Below are 13,578 nucleotides of genomic sequence, written 5' to 3' on the forward strand. Positions count from 1 at the left end.
TGGCCTTGTTCCAACTTTTTTGAGATGTGTTGATGCCATGAAATTTAAAATCAACTTATTTTCCCCTTAAAATTATGTATTTTCTCAGTTTAAACATTTGATATGTCATCTATGTTGTATTCTGAATAAAATATTGAAATTTGAAACTTCCACATCATTGCATTCTGTTTTTATTCACAATTTGTACAGTGTCCCAACTTTTTTGGAATTGGGTGTGTATATAAAACAAAATTTTTGTTTACACTAAAGTAGCAGTATTTTCTTTAGCAACAGCATGTAAATTATAGTTAGGTGGCAGATATTTATAGTTTAGTACTCTAGTACATCATATAAAGCAGTATGTAATAACATATTGAGTGTAAATTATTATATTTATTAATATTAAATGGATGCTGCCTTATTAGGACGAAGAAAGCCCTTCCTACACCATTTTGCAAATCATACTCAATAACACTGTATTAGAAGGATTTTATGTGGAAGAAAATATGTGTCAGATAAATGTTTTTCTGATCTAATATTCGATGTGAAATGGAGAAGTACGAGTTTGGTAAAAGGTGGAGTCGAACACAGGTCGATCGTGTTAATCCGTTTGTGTTTTACTCACTACACCACTGATACTGCGGATGAAAAGGCATCTTTTTCAGCCAGGCATTGGTGGGCGGAGTTAATAAAAATAGCTTCTGCCAACAAATCGGCTACTTGCTTGTAATACTATCCATTTCTTTTTAGAGCTGCTTCACAACAGAATTTAATTCTGTTTGCACAATTTAAATATTATTTTATTTTTTATATGTTATTTATATGTGACCAATCACGGAAAGTAGGGACACAAGTCGGTTCTGGGGCATTTTGAGTTATTCACAGATTCTGAAAGTGTAGTCTCCAAGCTTTCCAACGATGTGTAACACATGGAAATCTGATAATATTTGGAGAAGTTGTGGCCATTTGAAGGTAGGCACTCAAAAAAGCTAAAAAAGCAGGAAATAGCCTCTGAAGATTTGCAGTTCTCACTGCTGCGAGTGACAATGGGGCTCATTTACATCACATTTAGATAAGCCATACCCCCTGCATAGCAACGACAGACACAGGAAAAATCGGACCGCGTACTATTAATAATAAAGGAGAATGTGCATTGTAAATCTCAGTAATTTATCTTTTTTGACTTTTATAAAAATATGTGAGTTTTATCTTTTTATAAAAAATCTTTAATCTTTCAAATGTGGCCATCATTTTTAATCTTATTATTTTAATGTTTATGTAAACAAAAAGTACATATTGATGCTAAATTTATTTGTTATTTGCTGGTTTTCCAAATAAAACTTGGTGAATTGATTTCATTGTGTAGCATTAGGACTTTTTTTAACAGGATTCTGTGATAACCGATAAGCTAGCTAATAACAATAGGTAGATATGGGAAGGTCTAAACATGGACTAAACAGATAACGTGTATGTGTTCTTAGAATGAACACAAAACAACAAACTTTGATGTTTATGGAAACTCACCCCATAAGAAACGATATAGCCTCTGAAATCTTACGGTCCAACTCGTCTGACGCCAGTCCAATACATTCTTCCTCGTCATCATCTTCGCTCAGTTGTAGATTAGGGATATTACAGTCTTATTATGCCGCTTTCATCGTCACTCAGATCGTCTTCAGAATCAGTGAGCGCTTGTTTATAAGCATCCGGCTTGTCGAAGAAGTACTTCGAAACATTTTCGGTGTAATGGCCACGGTTCAGCTCGTCTGCATTCATCTTTGCGGCGTCCATCTTCAGCCGGGCATACTAAGTAGCCACGCTTCCCTCGGAGGCCGGGGACAATAACAAAAGAAACAAAAGCCGGCTTATCCAGTATGGAAATACAGACAGACAATGAAACGCCCCTACTGCGTGCTAGAATCTCCGACAAACTAGCTGATTTCAACCTCAAAATGTACACTTTTAAATATACCAATACTGCTATCTCAAACACGGAGAGGCTTCTTTGTGATATCAACTAACCGATTCTGCAAAAAAACGAAAATCACCAATTTTGAAAAAAAAAAAACGCTTCTTTCGCATTTTGCTCGAAAGCTGTGCTGCCGACTTGTGTCACTGGTTTCCGTGATGGGTCACATATATTACTGCAATATTATTAAGATATTTTTGAAACAATCTATACAGGATAATTTATGTAAACATGATTATAAGTTGATCCCTTGTCATTTTAAATGTAACTTAATGCTAAAAGAGTTAGCAATAAGTATGTACAATGATTTATTTGCCAAACAGCAGTCATTTTATTTTAATCTACCAGTTGCGGGTGCTTCTGGGTGAGCGGATTTTCCGCAGCTTTCTCACCTCCGCTCTATTGCTATGACTTTTCAGGATTGTATCGCTTTCTAATTGGTTTGCTGGTCTATGGCTGATTTCATGTATGAGGTAAGTTGATGATATGTTATTGGCAACATGCCTAAGCAGTAGAAAAACGTGGCCTATATAAAACTTTAATAATAAGAAACATCAGGAAAAGAAAAGAAAACATAAATCCTCTTAAAATTTTGAACATTAAGATGTTACTGTTCCCTCTGTTTTGCATATGTTCATGTCACTTACAGTTAAAGTCCTTCTCATATTTTATTGTTTGAAGGTTGCAACGTTACTTGGCGATATTTTAAAGATATTATTTTGTCTGTTACTGGAGTAGTGTCACCCGGGTGGGAGATTTAACTCCTATTCACTGGGAATAAAAATAATAATAATTTAGCTGATGCAGAGTGACATAAACCGGTGGAATCCCCACATCTCCCAACCCTCTGAATATTACGTATCATAACATAACTTCTTTCATGTTATGCTGCTGGAATGAACACAGAGCCATGGATAATTGCAGGGAGAATTTAATATTCCAACACAGGAGCTAAATCCAACATGGGGAAAAGGAGGTAGACAAATGTACATCACTTGTAGACCAAACAAACAGTAACTGAATGGACTGGGGCTTTTAAACACAGGATAACTAGGGACTAAGGAGATACACCTAGAATTAAATTAACAATTAACATGAGGGAGAAACTGGGTCACAGGGAGTAAAATACACATAGACAGGTCCCTAATCCTGACATATTGCTCCCCTTCTGGAAGGTGCATCCTCGCATTGTAGATACAACAGAGGGAGGAATGGGCGGGGACCATGGAGGAGGCTCCGGAGGAGGACAAACCCCTGTGAGAGGGCTGGCAGACAGAGTCCAGGGAGGAGACGATTGAGGGAGGAGCCAAGAAGGAAACAGGAGGGGCATGGAGCAGGAGGAGTCATACTGCACCCAGGCCACAGCCATAATGATGGCTGATGGAAGGAGGTGCCATGGAGGAGGAATGGCTGCCAACTCCAGGGGGCTGACCCACTGCAACAGAGCAGGTGGAGTAGGAGCCCAAGGTGGAGAAGGAGAGACAATATGCCAGGGCAATGGGGAGGATCCACAGGTCCTAGGTGGAGTCATTGGCGCAGGTGACTAACGCAAAGGTGTGAATCCGGGAGGCCACAGTGGATCAATAGCAACAGAGGACTGAGGCGGAGCTGAGGGGATTTGAAGGGATGAGGAGAAGCTGGAGGGATGTAGTCCCTAGGCGCAGGAAGGTCAACACCAGACCAAGGCGGAGCCGGAGGAACAAGAAAACCCGGTGGAGCTAGTGGACTGCTGAGCCACGGTGGAGATGAGGGAGCCAGGAGTCATGGTGGAGCTGATGAGTCAACGGGCCGCGAGGTGGAGTCCAGGCCTCGGAGGCTGGAGGCGGAGGTGAGTGATTCTCCGACCACGACGACACTGTCTCGCAGAACTTGCACCACATAGATGGTGGGCTGATGGCAAGCAGAGGGGCTGCCAGACTACAGTGTAGGAAGAGACAGTAGTGGGTTGGAGGATGGGCATTTCTGAGCCTCTGGGCATTCAGGGTTAAACTCTGGGTCAGGAGCCCCCTCTAGGCTGAACACGGGACCAAGATGGCGCTCTGGAGGACAGGGCTTTAGAGGGCACTATCTAGGAGCGGGCACTGGAGAGTGCTCTGGACTGGATTTGCAGACTGGAGCTTTCTCCTCTTCATTTTGACACTTTCACCTCACCATACTAAGCTCACCCTCAGCCGAGGTGTAGGGGGTGGAGCTCCTCTCCACACTCACGCCATCCATGGCTCTCTCCCTCGTTTCAGTGTCTGTAGCCGCTCTCGCACCTGAACTGTCTTCACAAGCTCCGGCTCTGCGGCGATCATCAGCTCTGATGCTCACTCTGGTTATGACTCATCAGTCACGGTGGGCTTTGGCTCTCCTTCAGAGGTGGGCTCGGTCCAATGCTCCGCACTGCTGGGAGATGGCGGGCTGGGCACCAGGTCTGGAGTGGATCTGATGAGATCTGACAATTGAAAATGTAGTACATATGAAGTTATGTTCATTTCTTATAATGAATAAAACACCTGTCCTGTATTTTGACAGATAACTACTTGGGAAAAATATATCTGTCTGCACACTGATTAAGAAATTTTGCATTTAATAATAATAATAATAAACTTTATTTTATAAAGCGCCTTTAAAGGCAACTTCTCAAAGCGCTGTACAAAAACAAGCAATACAAAACTCAAACAATAAAAGTAACATCAACAATCAAATGCTAATAAAAAAAAATAAGTCTTAAGTCTACCTTTAAAAATGTCGTATCCCTGTGCTTCCCTAAGATCAGGAGGCAGAGAATTCCAAAGGAAAGGAGCATATGAAGAAAAGGCCCTGTCACCCATAGATCGTAAGCGTGTTTGAGGAACAACCAACAAGTTGGATTGTGAAGAACGCAGCCTCCGAGTTGGGGTATAGGAAGTTAACAACGCAGATAAATAATAAGGGGCCAAGCCATGCAATGCTTTATATGTCAGCATCATAATTTTAAAATCCACTCAGAATTGGACTGGGAGCCAGTGTAAGGACTCCAAAACTGGAGTGATGTGATTGCTTACCCTGGACCCAGTCAATATCCTGGCGGCCGAGTTTTGTACATATTGTAGTTTGTTAAGTGTGGATTTAGAGACTCCAGCTAGAAGGGCGTTACAGTAATCTATCCTAGAGATGACAAAGGAATTCATCAGCTTTTCAGCTACTGAGAAATTTAGCATAGGACGTAATCTAGCTATATTTCTGAGGTGAAAAAAGGATGATTTAACTGTACTCTGGACAAAAGAATCAAATGAAAGCCTGGTATCAAAAATAACTCCAAGATTCCTCACTTTAGCTTGAGTAGCCAAGACAGAGCCATCAATAGTCAAAGATAAGGAACCAGCTTTTGAAATTTGATGATGGGAACCAATTAGCATAACTTCAGTTTTACCACTATTCAGACACAAAAAATTTGTATTCATCCATTCCTTTATCTCAGAAACACAGCCAGACAGAAAATCAACATCAAGATGTTCACCAGACTTTGAGTGTATATAAATCTGCATATCATCAGCATAAAAGTGATAATGGAGGCCAAGCGATCGCAACAACTGTCCAAGTGGTGCCAGATAAATATTAAAAAGCAGAGGGCCCAAGACTGAGCCCTGAGGAACCCCAGTGAAAACAGAGCTAATCTCAGACCTGAAACCGCCCATGGAAACGAACTGAGAGCGGTCAGTAAAATAGGATTTAAACCACTTCAAAGCTGTCCCTGACACACCAAAATCTTGTTCAAGGCGGGCGAGTAAAAGACTATGATCAACAGTATCAAAAGCTGCTCTTAAATCAAGAAGGATGAGAATGGAAATTACACCAGAGTCAGAAGCCATCAACAAATCATTGGTAACTTTGACCAAAGCCGTTTCAGTACTGTGGAATTTACGAAAACCTGACTGAAGAGGATCAAACAGGTTATTAATTGCGAGATGGTTACGTAAATGAAAGGCAACAACACGCTCAAGTATTTTTGCCATGAATGGAAGGTTGGAGATAGGCCGAAAATTATTAAAATCCTCCAGAGTAGTATTTTCTTTTTTTGGTACTGGGGTTACAGCAGCAATCTTTAATGCTGCTGGAACCTATCCCATCTGCAATGAATCATTCATAATGCTAAGTACAATAGGGCTCAAAACATCGAAGCAAGATTTAAATAAGCTTGAGGGAATGGGATCAAGCAAGCAAGTGGTAGATTTCATGCTTGTTACCTCCCTTTTGAGACCCTCAGAATCAAGATGTGGAAAATTAGTGAGAGGAAAACCAGTAAACCCAGATGAACAGAGAAGTGAGACAGTGGGAGCAGATGAAACAGAAATTTGTTTGCGAACACTATCAATTTTAGAGTTAAAAAATTTAAGAAAAGAATCACATAGCTGTTGAGAAACAGGCAAGGTGGTGGCAGCATCAACTTTAAGCAGTCTATTTATAGTTTGAAACAAATGTCTGGGGTTTCCTTGATTGTTTTCAATAATCTGCGAAAAATAAGAGGATCTTTTAGTCTCAATTAATGCTCTGTAGTCACATAGAAGGACCTTCCAAGCCAAATAATGACCATTTAAGCCATTAAGACGCCATTTACGCTCCATTTTACGACATGCAGCCTTCCTAGTGCGCAAATTATCATTATACCAAGGAGCAGTGCGGGCTGAAGTAATCTGACGTGACCTTAGAGGAGCATAAGAGTCAAGATTAGTCACAAGAGCATTGTTAAACTGTGAAACTTTCTCCTCCAAAGATGTTGAGTGCTGGTCACTTAAAGTATAAATACAACAGAATTAGAAAAAACTGTTTGATCAATAGACTTCCACTTCCGGAATGTTGCAGTTCGTTTTGTAGGCACACTTGAAAGATGCATCTCCAGATTAAAGAAAACAGCTGAGTGATCAGATAATCCAATGTCAACAGATGATAACTGTGATACAAATGAACCATTTGTTATCACAAGATCCAGGGTATGGCCTTTACAATGAGTTGGGCCTGTTACCAACTGTGAGAAGTCAAGACAGTCAAGAAGCGATAAAAATTCCTTGGCAACCACAGAATCACTTCGGTCCACATGTATATTAAAGTCCCCCACAATAAGAATTCTATGGAACTTCAAGCTCAACATAGACAGAAACTCAGCAAATTCTGATGTAAAAGTTTCATGTGTTGTCTTAGGTGGTTTATAGACTGTTGCAATGATGGTAGATGTAGGAGCAGAAATACTCAGAACTAGGCATTCAACTGATGAGAACTGGGAAACAGATACAGGGCTTATCTTGAATTGCAGGTTGTAAATCACAATAATGCCTCCACCTCTGCCAGATAACCTCGGAAGATCTAAGATTCCAAAACCAACTGGAGTGATCTGATTGAACAAAAGTCCATCATTTTCTCTATGCCGTGTTTCAGTTAAAAACAGGAACCAACTTTTTGTCTAGAATAAAATCCGATAAGAACAGTGCCTTGTTATTCACAGAGCGGGCATTAAATAATGCAGCATAAGCCGAGCTATGAAATGGAGTCAACAATGACTTAATCTCCACACGGGGTACTAGTATTAAATTATGTTGATCAATACCAGTGTAAAACAGCTTGTTAGTCTTACCTCAGCATGTAGAAATACTAATGCTGGGAGAAGATGAAGCTGTAAAGCTTCGCCTCAAACCCCGGTGAATATACCGTTTAGGACGTAGCAAGCCAGTGTCACGGCAAAGATCGTAAGATACTTTAGCTAAACGAGATGGGTTCTGTTTTAAATTCAACAGTTCGCGTGCAGTGTACCTTAGGGCCATAGTCATTAAATCCGCAAACACAGCTGGTTCTAGGTGTTGAATCCCCGTAGCACACCGTGATCTTGATGTCGTAGAATCCACATACACAGACCAACGCGTTGAATTCCCCGTCGCTCGTTGCAAATTATTCCATTGCAGATATTCCAGGTGAAGCACAAAAATAAAAACAACAGTCCGAAACGAGTAAAATGGCACCACCATTTGAATCATAGAGGCGCTTAAAATAATATTAAAACATTACTAAAATAAACAAAACGGTGAGAGGAGCGGCAGCCAAATGTGCCAGCGTACCCGACCCAACCAGAAGTGAAAGAGATAGGCGAGAGAAAAAAATTATAAATTATTTCCATTATTTTTGTAAAACGTGAGGCACTGAATAATTTTACTCCCATTATTTGCACACAAAGTTGTTTTCTTCTAAAAGAAGAAAATCTACCAGTTTTAAATGCTTTTCTGTAGGATAGGTTACTTTCCTGCCCAGCAATACGAAATACCTCTAGTTTTGTTTTCCTCCAGCTGCGCTTCATTCTTCGGGCTGCTCTCTTTAGGGTGCGAGTATGCTTATTATACCATGGTGTCATACTGGTTTCCTTAACCTTCCTTAAGCGTGAAGGAGCAATTGTATTTAAAATGCTAGAAAAGAGAGAGTCCATAGTTTCTGTTACATCATCAAGTTGTTCTGAGGTTTTGGATATGCAAAGGAATTCGGATACATCAGGTAGATAACTTAAAAAGCAGTCTTTTGTTGTAGAAGTGATGGTTCTACCATACTTGTAACAAGAAGTAGAATTTACAATTTTGGCTATATGAAGTTTGCACAAAACTAAATAATGATCTGAGATATCATCACTCGGCTGCATAATTTCAACACTATAAACATCAATTCCATGTGACAGTATTAAATCTAGAGTATGATTTCGACAATGAGTAGGTCCTGAAACGTGTTGTCTAATCCCAATAGAGTTCAGAATGTCTATAAATGCTGATCCCAATGCATCTTTTTCATTATCGACATGGATATTAAAATCACCAACTATTAAAACTTTATCTGCAGCCAGAACTAACTCGGATGTAAAATCACCAAACTCTTTAATAAAGTCTGTATGGTGGCCTGGTGGTCTGTATACAGTAGCCAGTACAAACATAACAGGGGATTTATCATTAACATTAGTTTCTCTGGATAATGTTATATGAAGCACCATGACTTCAAACAAGTTATACTTGAAGCCTGCCCTCTGAGAAATCCTGAAAACGTTGTTATAAATTGAAGCAACACCTCCCCCTTTGCCTTTTAGACGTGGCTCATGTTTATAACAGTAATCTTGGGGGGTGAACTCATTTAAAATGATGTAATCATCAGGTTTTAGCCAGGTTTCTGTCAAACAGAGCACATCTAGATTATGATCAGTGATCATAGTATTTGCAAAAAGTGTATTCATAGAAAGGGATCTGATATTCAATAAGCCAAGTTTTATCATTTGTTTATCCATATTGCATCTGTTTTTTATTTGTTGAACCTCAATTAAATTGTTACTCTTAACTTGGTTTGGACGTTTTTTTGTATTTTCTAGTTCGGGGGACAGACACAGTCTCTATAGTGTAATATCTAGGTGAAAGAGTATCCATGTGCTGAGAATTAACTGACCTCTGTGATGTCCTTCGGATGAGATGTTAAACCAAGGCTCTCCTCTTTGTGGTCATTAAAAATCCCAGGATGTCTTTTGAAAAGAGTACAGGTGTGACCTCAACATCATGGCCAAATTCACCCATTGGCCTCTGACCATGATGAACTCCTAACAATCCCCATATCTGCTGATTGGCTTCATCACTCTGTCGTCTCTCCACCAATAAGCTGATGTGTGGTGAGCATTCTGGCACAATATGTTCTGCCGTAGCATCATCCAGTTGGATGCTGCACACTGGTGGTGGATGAGGAGATAGACCCTGACAATGTAAAGTGCTTTGAGTGCTTAAAAAAGTGCTATATAAATGTAAGGATTTATTAAGTGAGATTAGAATTTTGCTACTGAGCACTTTGGAACAGTCCTAACAGCTTGACTTCTCTTGAAAAGTTATATTATATTGGATGCTCACTAGCGCCAACTGCTTGCTTTGGTGACATGCTGGTAACTACAGACACACTAAAGTAAAATATAAATATTGCTCTTTGGTAAAACCGTCAAACAGAAAAAAAAAACTGTCACAGTGTTGTGGATACTTCCAGTGTAGACACTTTCTTAAAATAATTTCTTATTTTCATTCAGATTCAAGAACACAAATAACACACCTGCAGGGAAATACATATGAATAATCATAAGTATTGCTTTAATAGTGTTTAATCCATTTCCTAGGTGAATATGCACAACTCTCTCTTAAAATTGACTTTCTGGAGAGTGGAATCTATCGGATTCCCATTATAATCACAGACTCTGGTGACATGCCTCTGTCCAACACCTCGTATCTGCGAGTGAAGGTGTGTCAGTGTGATCATAACGGTGACTGCACGGATCAGGAGCGCATCATGAGTGTTGGACTCGGCACAGGAGCGATCATTGCCCTCCTGCTCTGTATCATCACCCTTCTCAGTGAGTCAAATACTGTATGCCACATTTACAGCTCAATCTCAAGAACATGTTCAGATCATGCTTCTTCCAATATAAAAAAATTAAATTATATTTTTCTTAAAAAAAAAAAATATTTATATATATATATATATATATATATATATATATATATATTTTTTTTTTTTTCTCATTCTCATTACAGTAATGCAAAAAGGGAATATAAATGGTTAAATATTTATACAGGATCACAATGCTTGTTCGGCTTTTAATTAGGTGACTTAATTATGTGCAGATTTAAGAAATCTGAACATGTAAAAGTTGCATTTACGTTTATGATAATAACGGTAAGGGTTAGAAACGAATACTTCCCAAAAGTACCTGAGAGATCTGCATAACACCTTTCTTCAGATTGACCCTTTCAGAAGTCAGTGCTGATAAGGAAAACTATTCTTTTTATATTTGTAATAATAACTCTCTCTGTGTAGTCCTTGTGTTGCTGTTTGTCATGTGGATGAAAAGGAGAGATAAAGAACGGCAGGTCAAGCAGCTGCTGATCGACCCAGAGGAGGACATAAGAGACAGCATCCTGAAATATGATGAAGAGGGAGGAGGGGAGGAAGACCAGGTACTGTCCAAGTACCCTAACTCTGAATTTAGCTTGTATTGGTCTGCAACAAGCTAACCATCTTCGTAGGATTTTAATTAAAATGTTTTACCCCCTTTTTTAGATTGTACAGTAAAGATAGACACCAGAGGAGACCCTTCAGCATTAGTATAATAAAGGAAGAAAGGTTTATTTTAAATGTCATCAGCCAGCTCTCTTCACAGTGCAATTTAAAGGGTCATCAAACCCCCGTTTCAGCACTGATTAGTTCTCACCACAGTTTAAAAAAATGTTTAAAAAGTGGGCGTGGAGTGAGTGGAGGGGGAAGAGCGGAGACAGAAAACACACACAGCTTCGGGTTCTGACAGTTTCATTTCACTCCCAATGAGTTAAACACACAAATAAATGCACAGTCATTTGCACTCTGTATCGAAAACAAATATATGAACACGCTGTTGTATATATGATAACTTTTTAAGGCTTATTCTGCTGCATTTATATAAGAATTTTGACGGGTTATGTCAAGGAGCTGTAAAAACAGTTATGCTCACCAAGTAAATGAATCACCTTTGGGACGAACTCTTATTACAATGCAAAAACCAACACTCTTCTTCGATCCATGAACGTTTATCTCAGTTAATGTATACAATGTCATCTCACAGTCTAAAGCATCTGTCATAGCAAATCAGCACAAGCTGTTATTATAATAATTAAGCAAAGTGTTTTCTCATAGGATAAGAACACGCAGTCTCATGAATAATTTAATAGACACTGACGCATAATCAATGTACTGTAGTCCTGTGCTGTCACAAATTGTGACGTCAACACAATGTGAATTTTAAACTCAGAAGAAAAAAACAGTGCAAAAAGCTTTAAATTAACTACTTTTCTCCAACAGTTAAAATTATTGGATGCTAAGATTGTCTTCTATGATGTTCAACACAAACACCTCTGCTAAAATCTCAGAAAAAATATTTCATGACACTTAGACCTTTTCGGATGGTAATTGTTTCTCATGGCAATGTAAACATTTACGGGGGTTAGTCAATGATTTTATGGCTGTCTGATTCCAGAATTTCAGTGTTTTTCACCCACCACTTGTCAAAATTACCTATGTTTTTTTGACTAACATCAAGGTTAAATGACAATTTAATTGACGTCTGAATACATACCCCTGAGTTTACAAGAACAGATTAATTACAAATTACTATTTTAATATTTTATGACCACTGCTGACCACCGAACACTGCCTTTTGCACTTTGCTGTAATTAGCATGCATTTTAAAGATGTACACTTTTATGACTGAAATGCTTAATCTAATTTGTAGGACACTATTTCATCATCACTTTACCACATCAGGTGGGAGCTGTTAAGAACAAAAGAAGAAAGACTCGAAATGGACTGTTATTATGGCAGCTATGCAATAAAATGTTTTAATATTTATTATTTCAGACAGGACCACTTTGGCAAGTTACTTGAGTTTATTGAAACACAATTTATTTTTGGAGGTATGTTTCCTTGCTCCAAAATTAGTATAACATACAAGAGCATATATATATATATATATATATATATATATATATATATATATATATATGTCCCCTGTCTAATAAGAGAATGATAGTGTGGCGAGTGGGGCGGGGCCGAGAGGCGTGGGAACGAGGAGTGAGGCCGGGTGTAGTGATTGGAGATGAGCTACACCTGCGCCCCACCGCCAGTATCGAGTCCCACGTAGGAGATGGAAGGATATAAAACTGGAGCTACTATAGTGAAGGACGAGAGAGGACCAGGCCTGGACCATATTTTATGTTTTGGTTTTGATTTATGCGCACCAGTCGTCCGTGAGGGGCTGGTGCGCTGTTTTGTGTTTATTTTTGAATATTAAAATGTTTTGATTGTGCGCCGGTTCCCGCCTCCTTCTTCCCGATGAGTATGGAGTGTTAATATTATTACAGATAGTGATTGGAGTGATTTGGCAGCTGACCCTATCAGCCGGTCGCAGCACTATGCCTATGTGGCCTGACTGAACTAACACTGAGCTTGATATACAATAATAAAAAAAAAAAATTAAAACATAATCTAAGCAGCTTTGTTTACTATTTCAAAACGAAAACATCTGTTTCCTCTGTTTAAACAGAGAGGCTTTATTTGCAGACAATTTTCAGGCGGTCATGGGGCTGACTACATGAGCAGCATTCACAGCATAGTAGGATCACAAAACTCACTGTAAATAAATCAACATCAGAATGCATGGTTTGATCACTGAGGTGCCATGAGAATGAGAAACAATTACCAACTGAATAGGGGTTTAGTTTGAAATGCCTTTTGGCCATGTCATTCAAGGTTAGTTATGTGTGTACCAGATGACTGCTTCCTACTATTAACTTGGACCCCAAATTCCACCATAAAAGCGTGAAAGTCATAAAATTCCAGTGGGAAGTTGTAGTGATTCTACAGATCACAAAATACATGGCTCATATAACAGATCATCATATTACATTTTGTAACAGATATGATGATTTTTCAGTCAGCAATAGTTTTGCTTTCTTGAAAGTGCTGTGAGAGGTGTAGGTGTCATGTAGGGAGAACACTAGTCCTTTGTTAAAGCAGATCTCAGTGGCCAAGTGGACCAAATAGCATTAGCCCAGTTGTAGTGAATCACTATTTAATGCCTGCTGCTA

General features: G+C 39.1%; 1 protein-coding gene across 1 annotated transcript in view; it reads left to right on the plus strand.

Moving 5' to 3' along the window:
* The window catches only part of zmp:0000000625 (cadherin-2), a 127,600-nt gene that overhangs the window by 93,811 nt on the left and 20,211 nt on the right, over positions 1-13,578 (plus strand). Inside the window, exons 13-14 of the mRNA XM_026207138.1 lie at positions 10,080-10,313; positions 10,778-10,917. Of these exons, the coding sequence (XP_026062923.1) occupies positions 10,080-10,313; positions 10,778-10,917 (374 nt within the window). The remainder of the gene's footprint in view (positions 1-10,079; positions 10,314-10,777; positions 10,918-13,578) is intronic.

Source organism: Carassius auratus, chromosome 27, assembly GCF_003368295.1.
Source record: "Carassius auratus strain Wakin chromosome 27, ASM336829v1, whole genome shotgun sequence".
Lineage (NCBI taxonomy): Eukaryota > Metazoa > Chordata > Actinopteri > Cypriniformes > Cyprinidae > Carassius > Carassius auratus.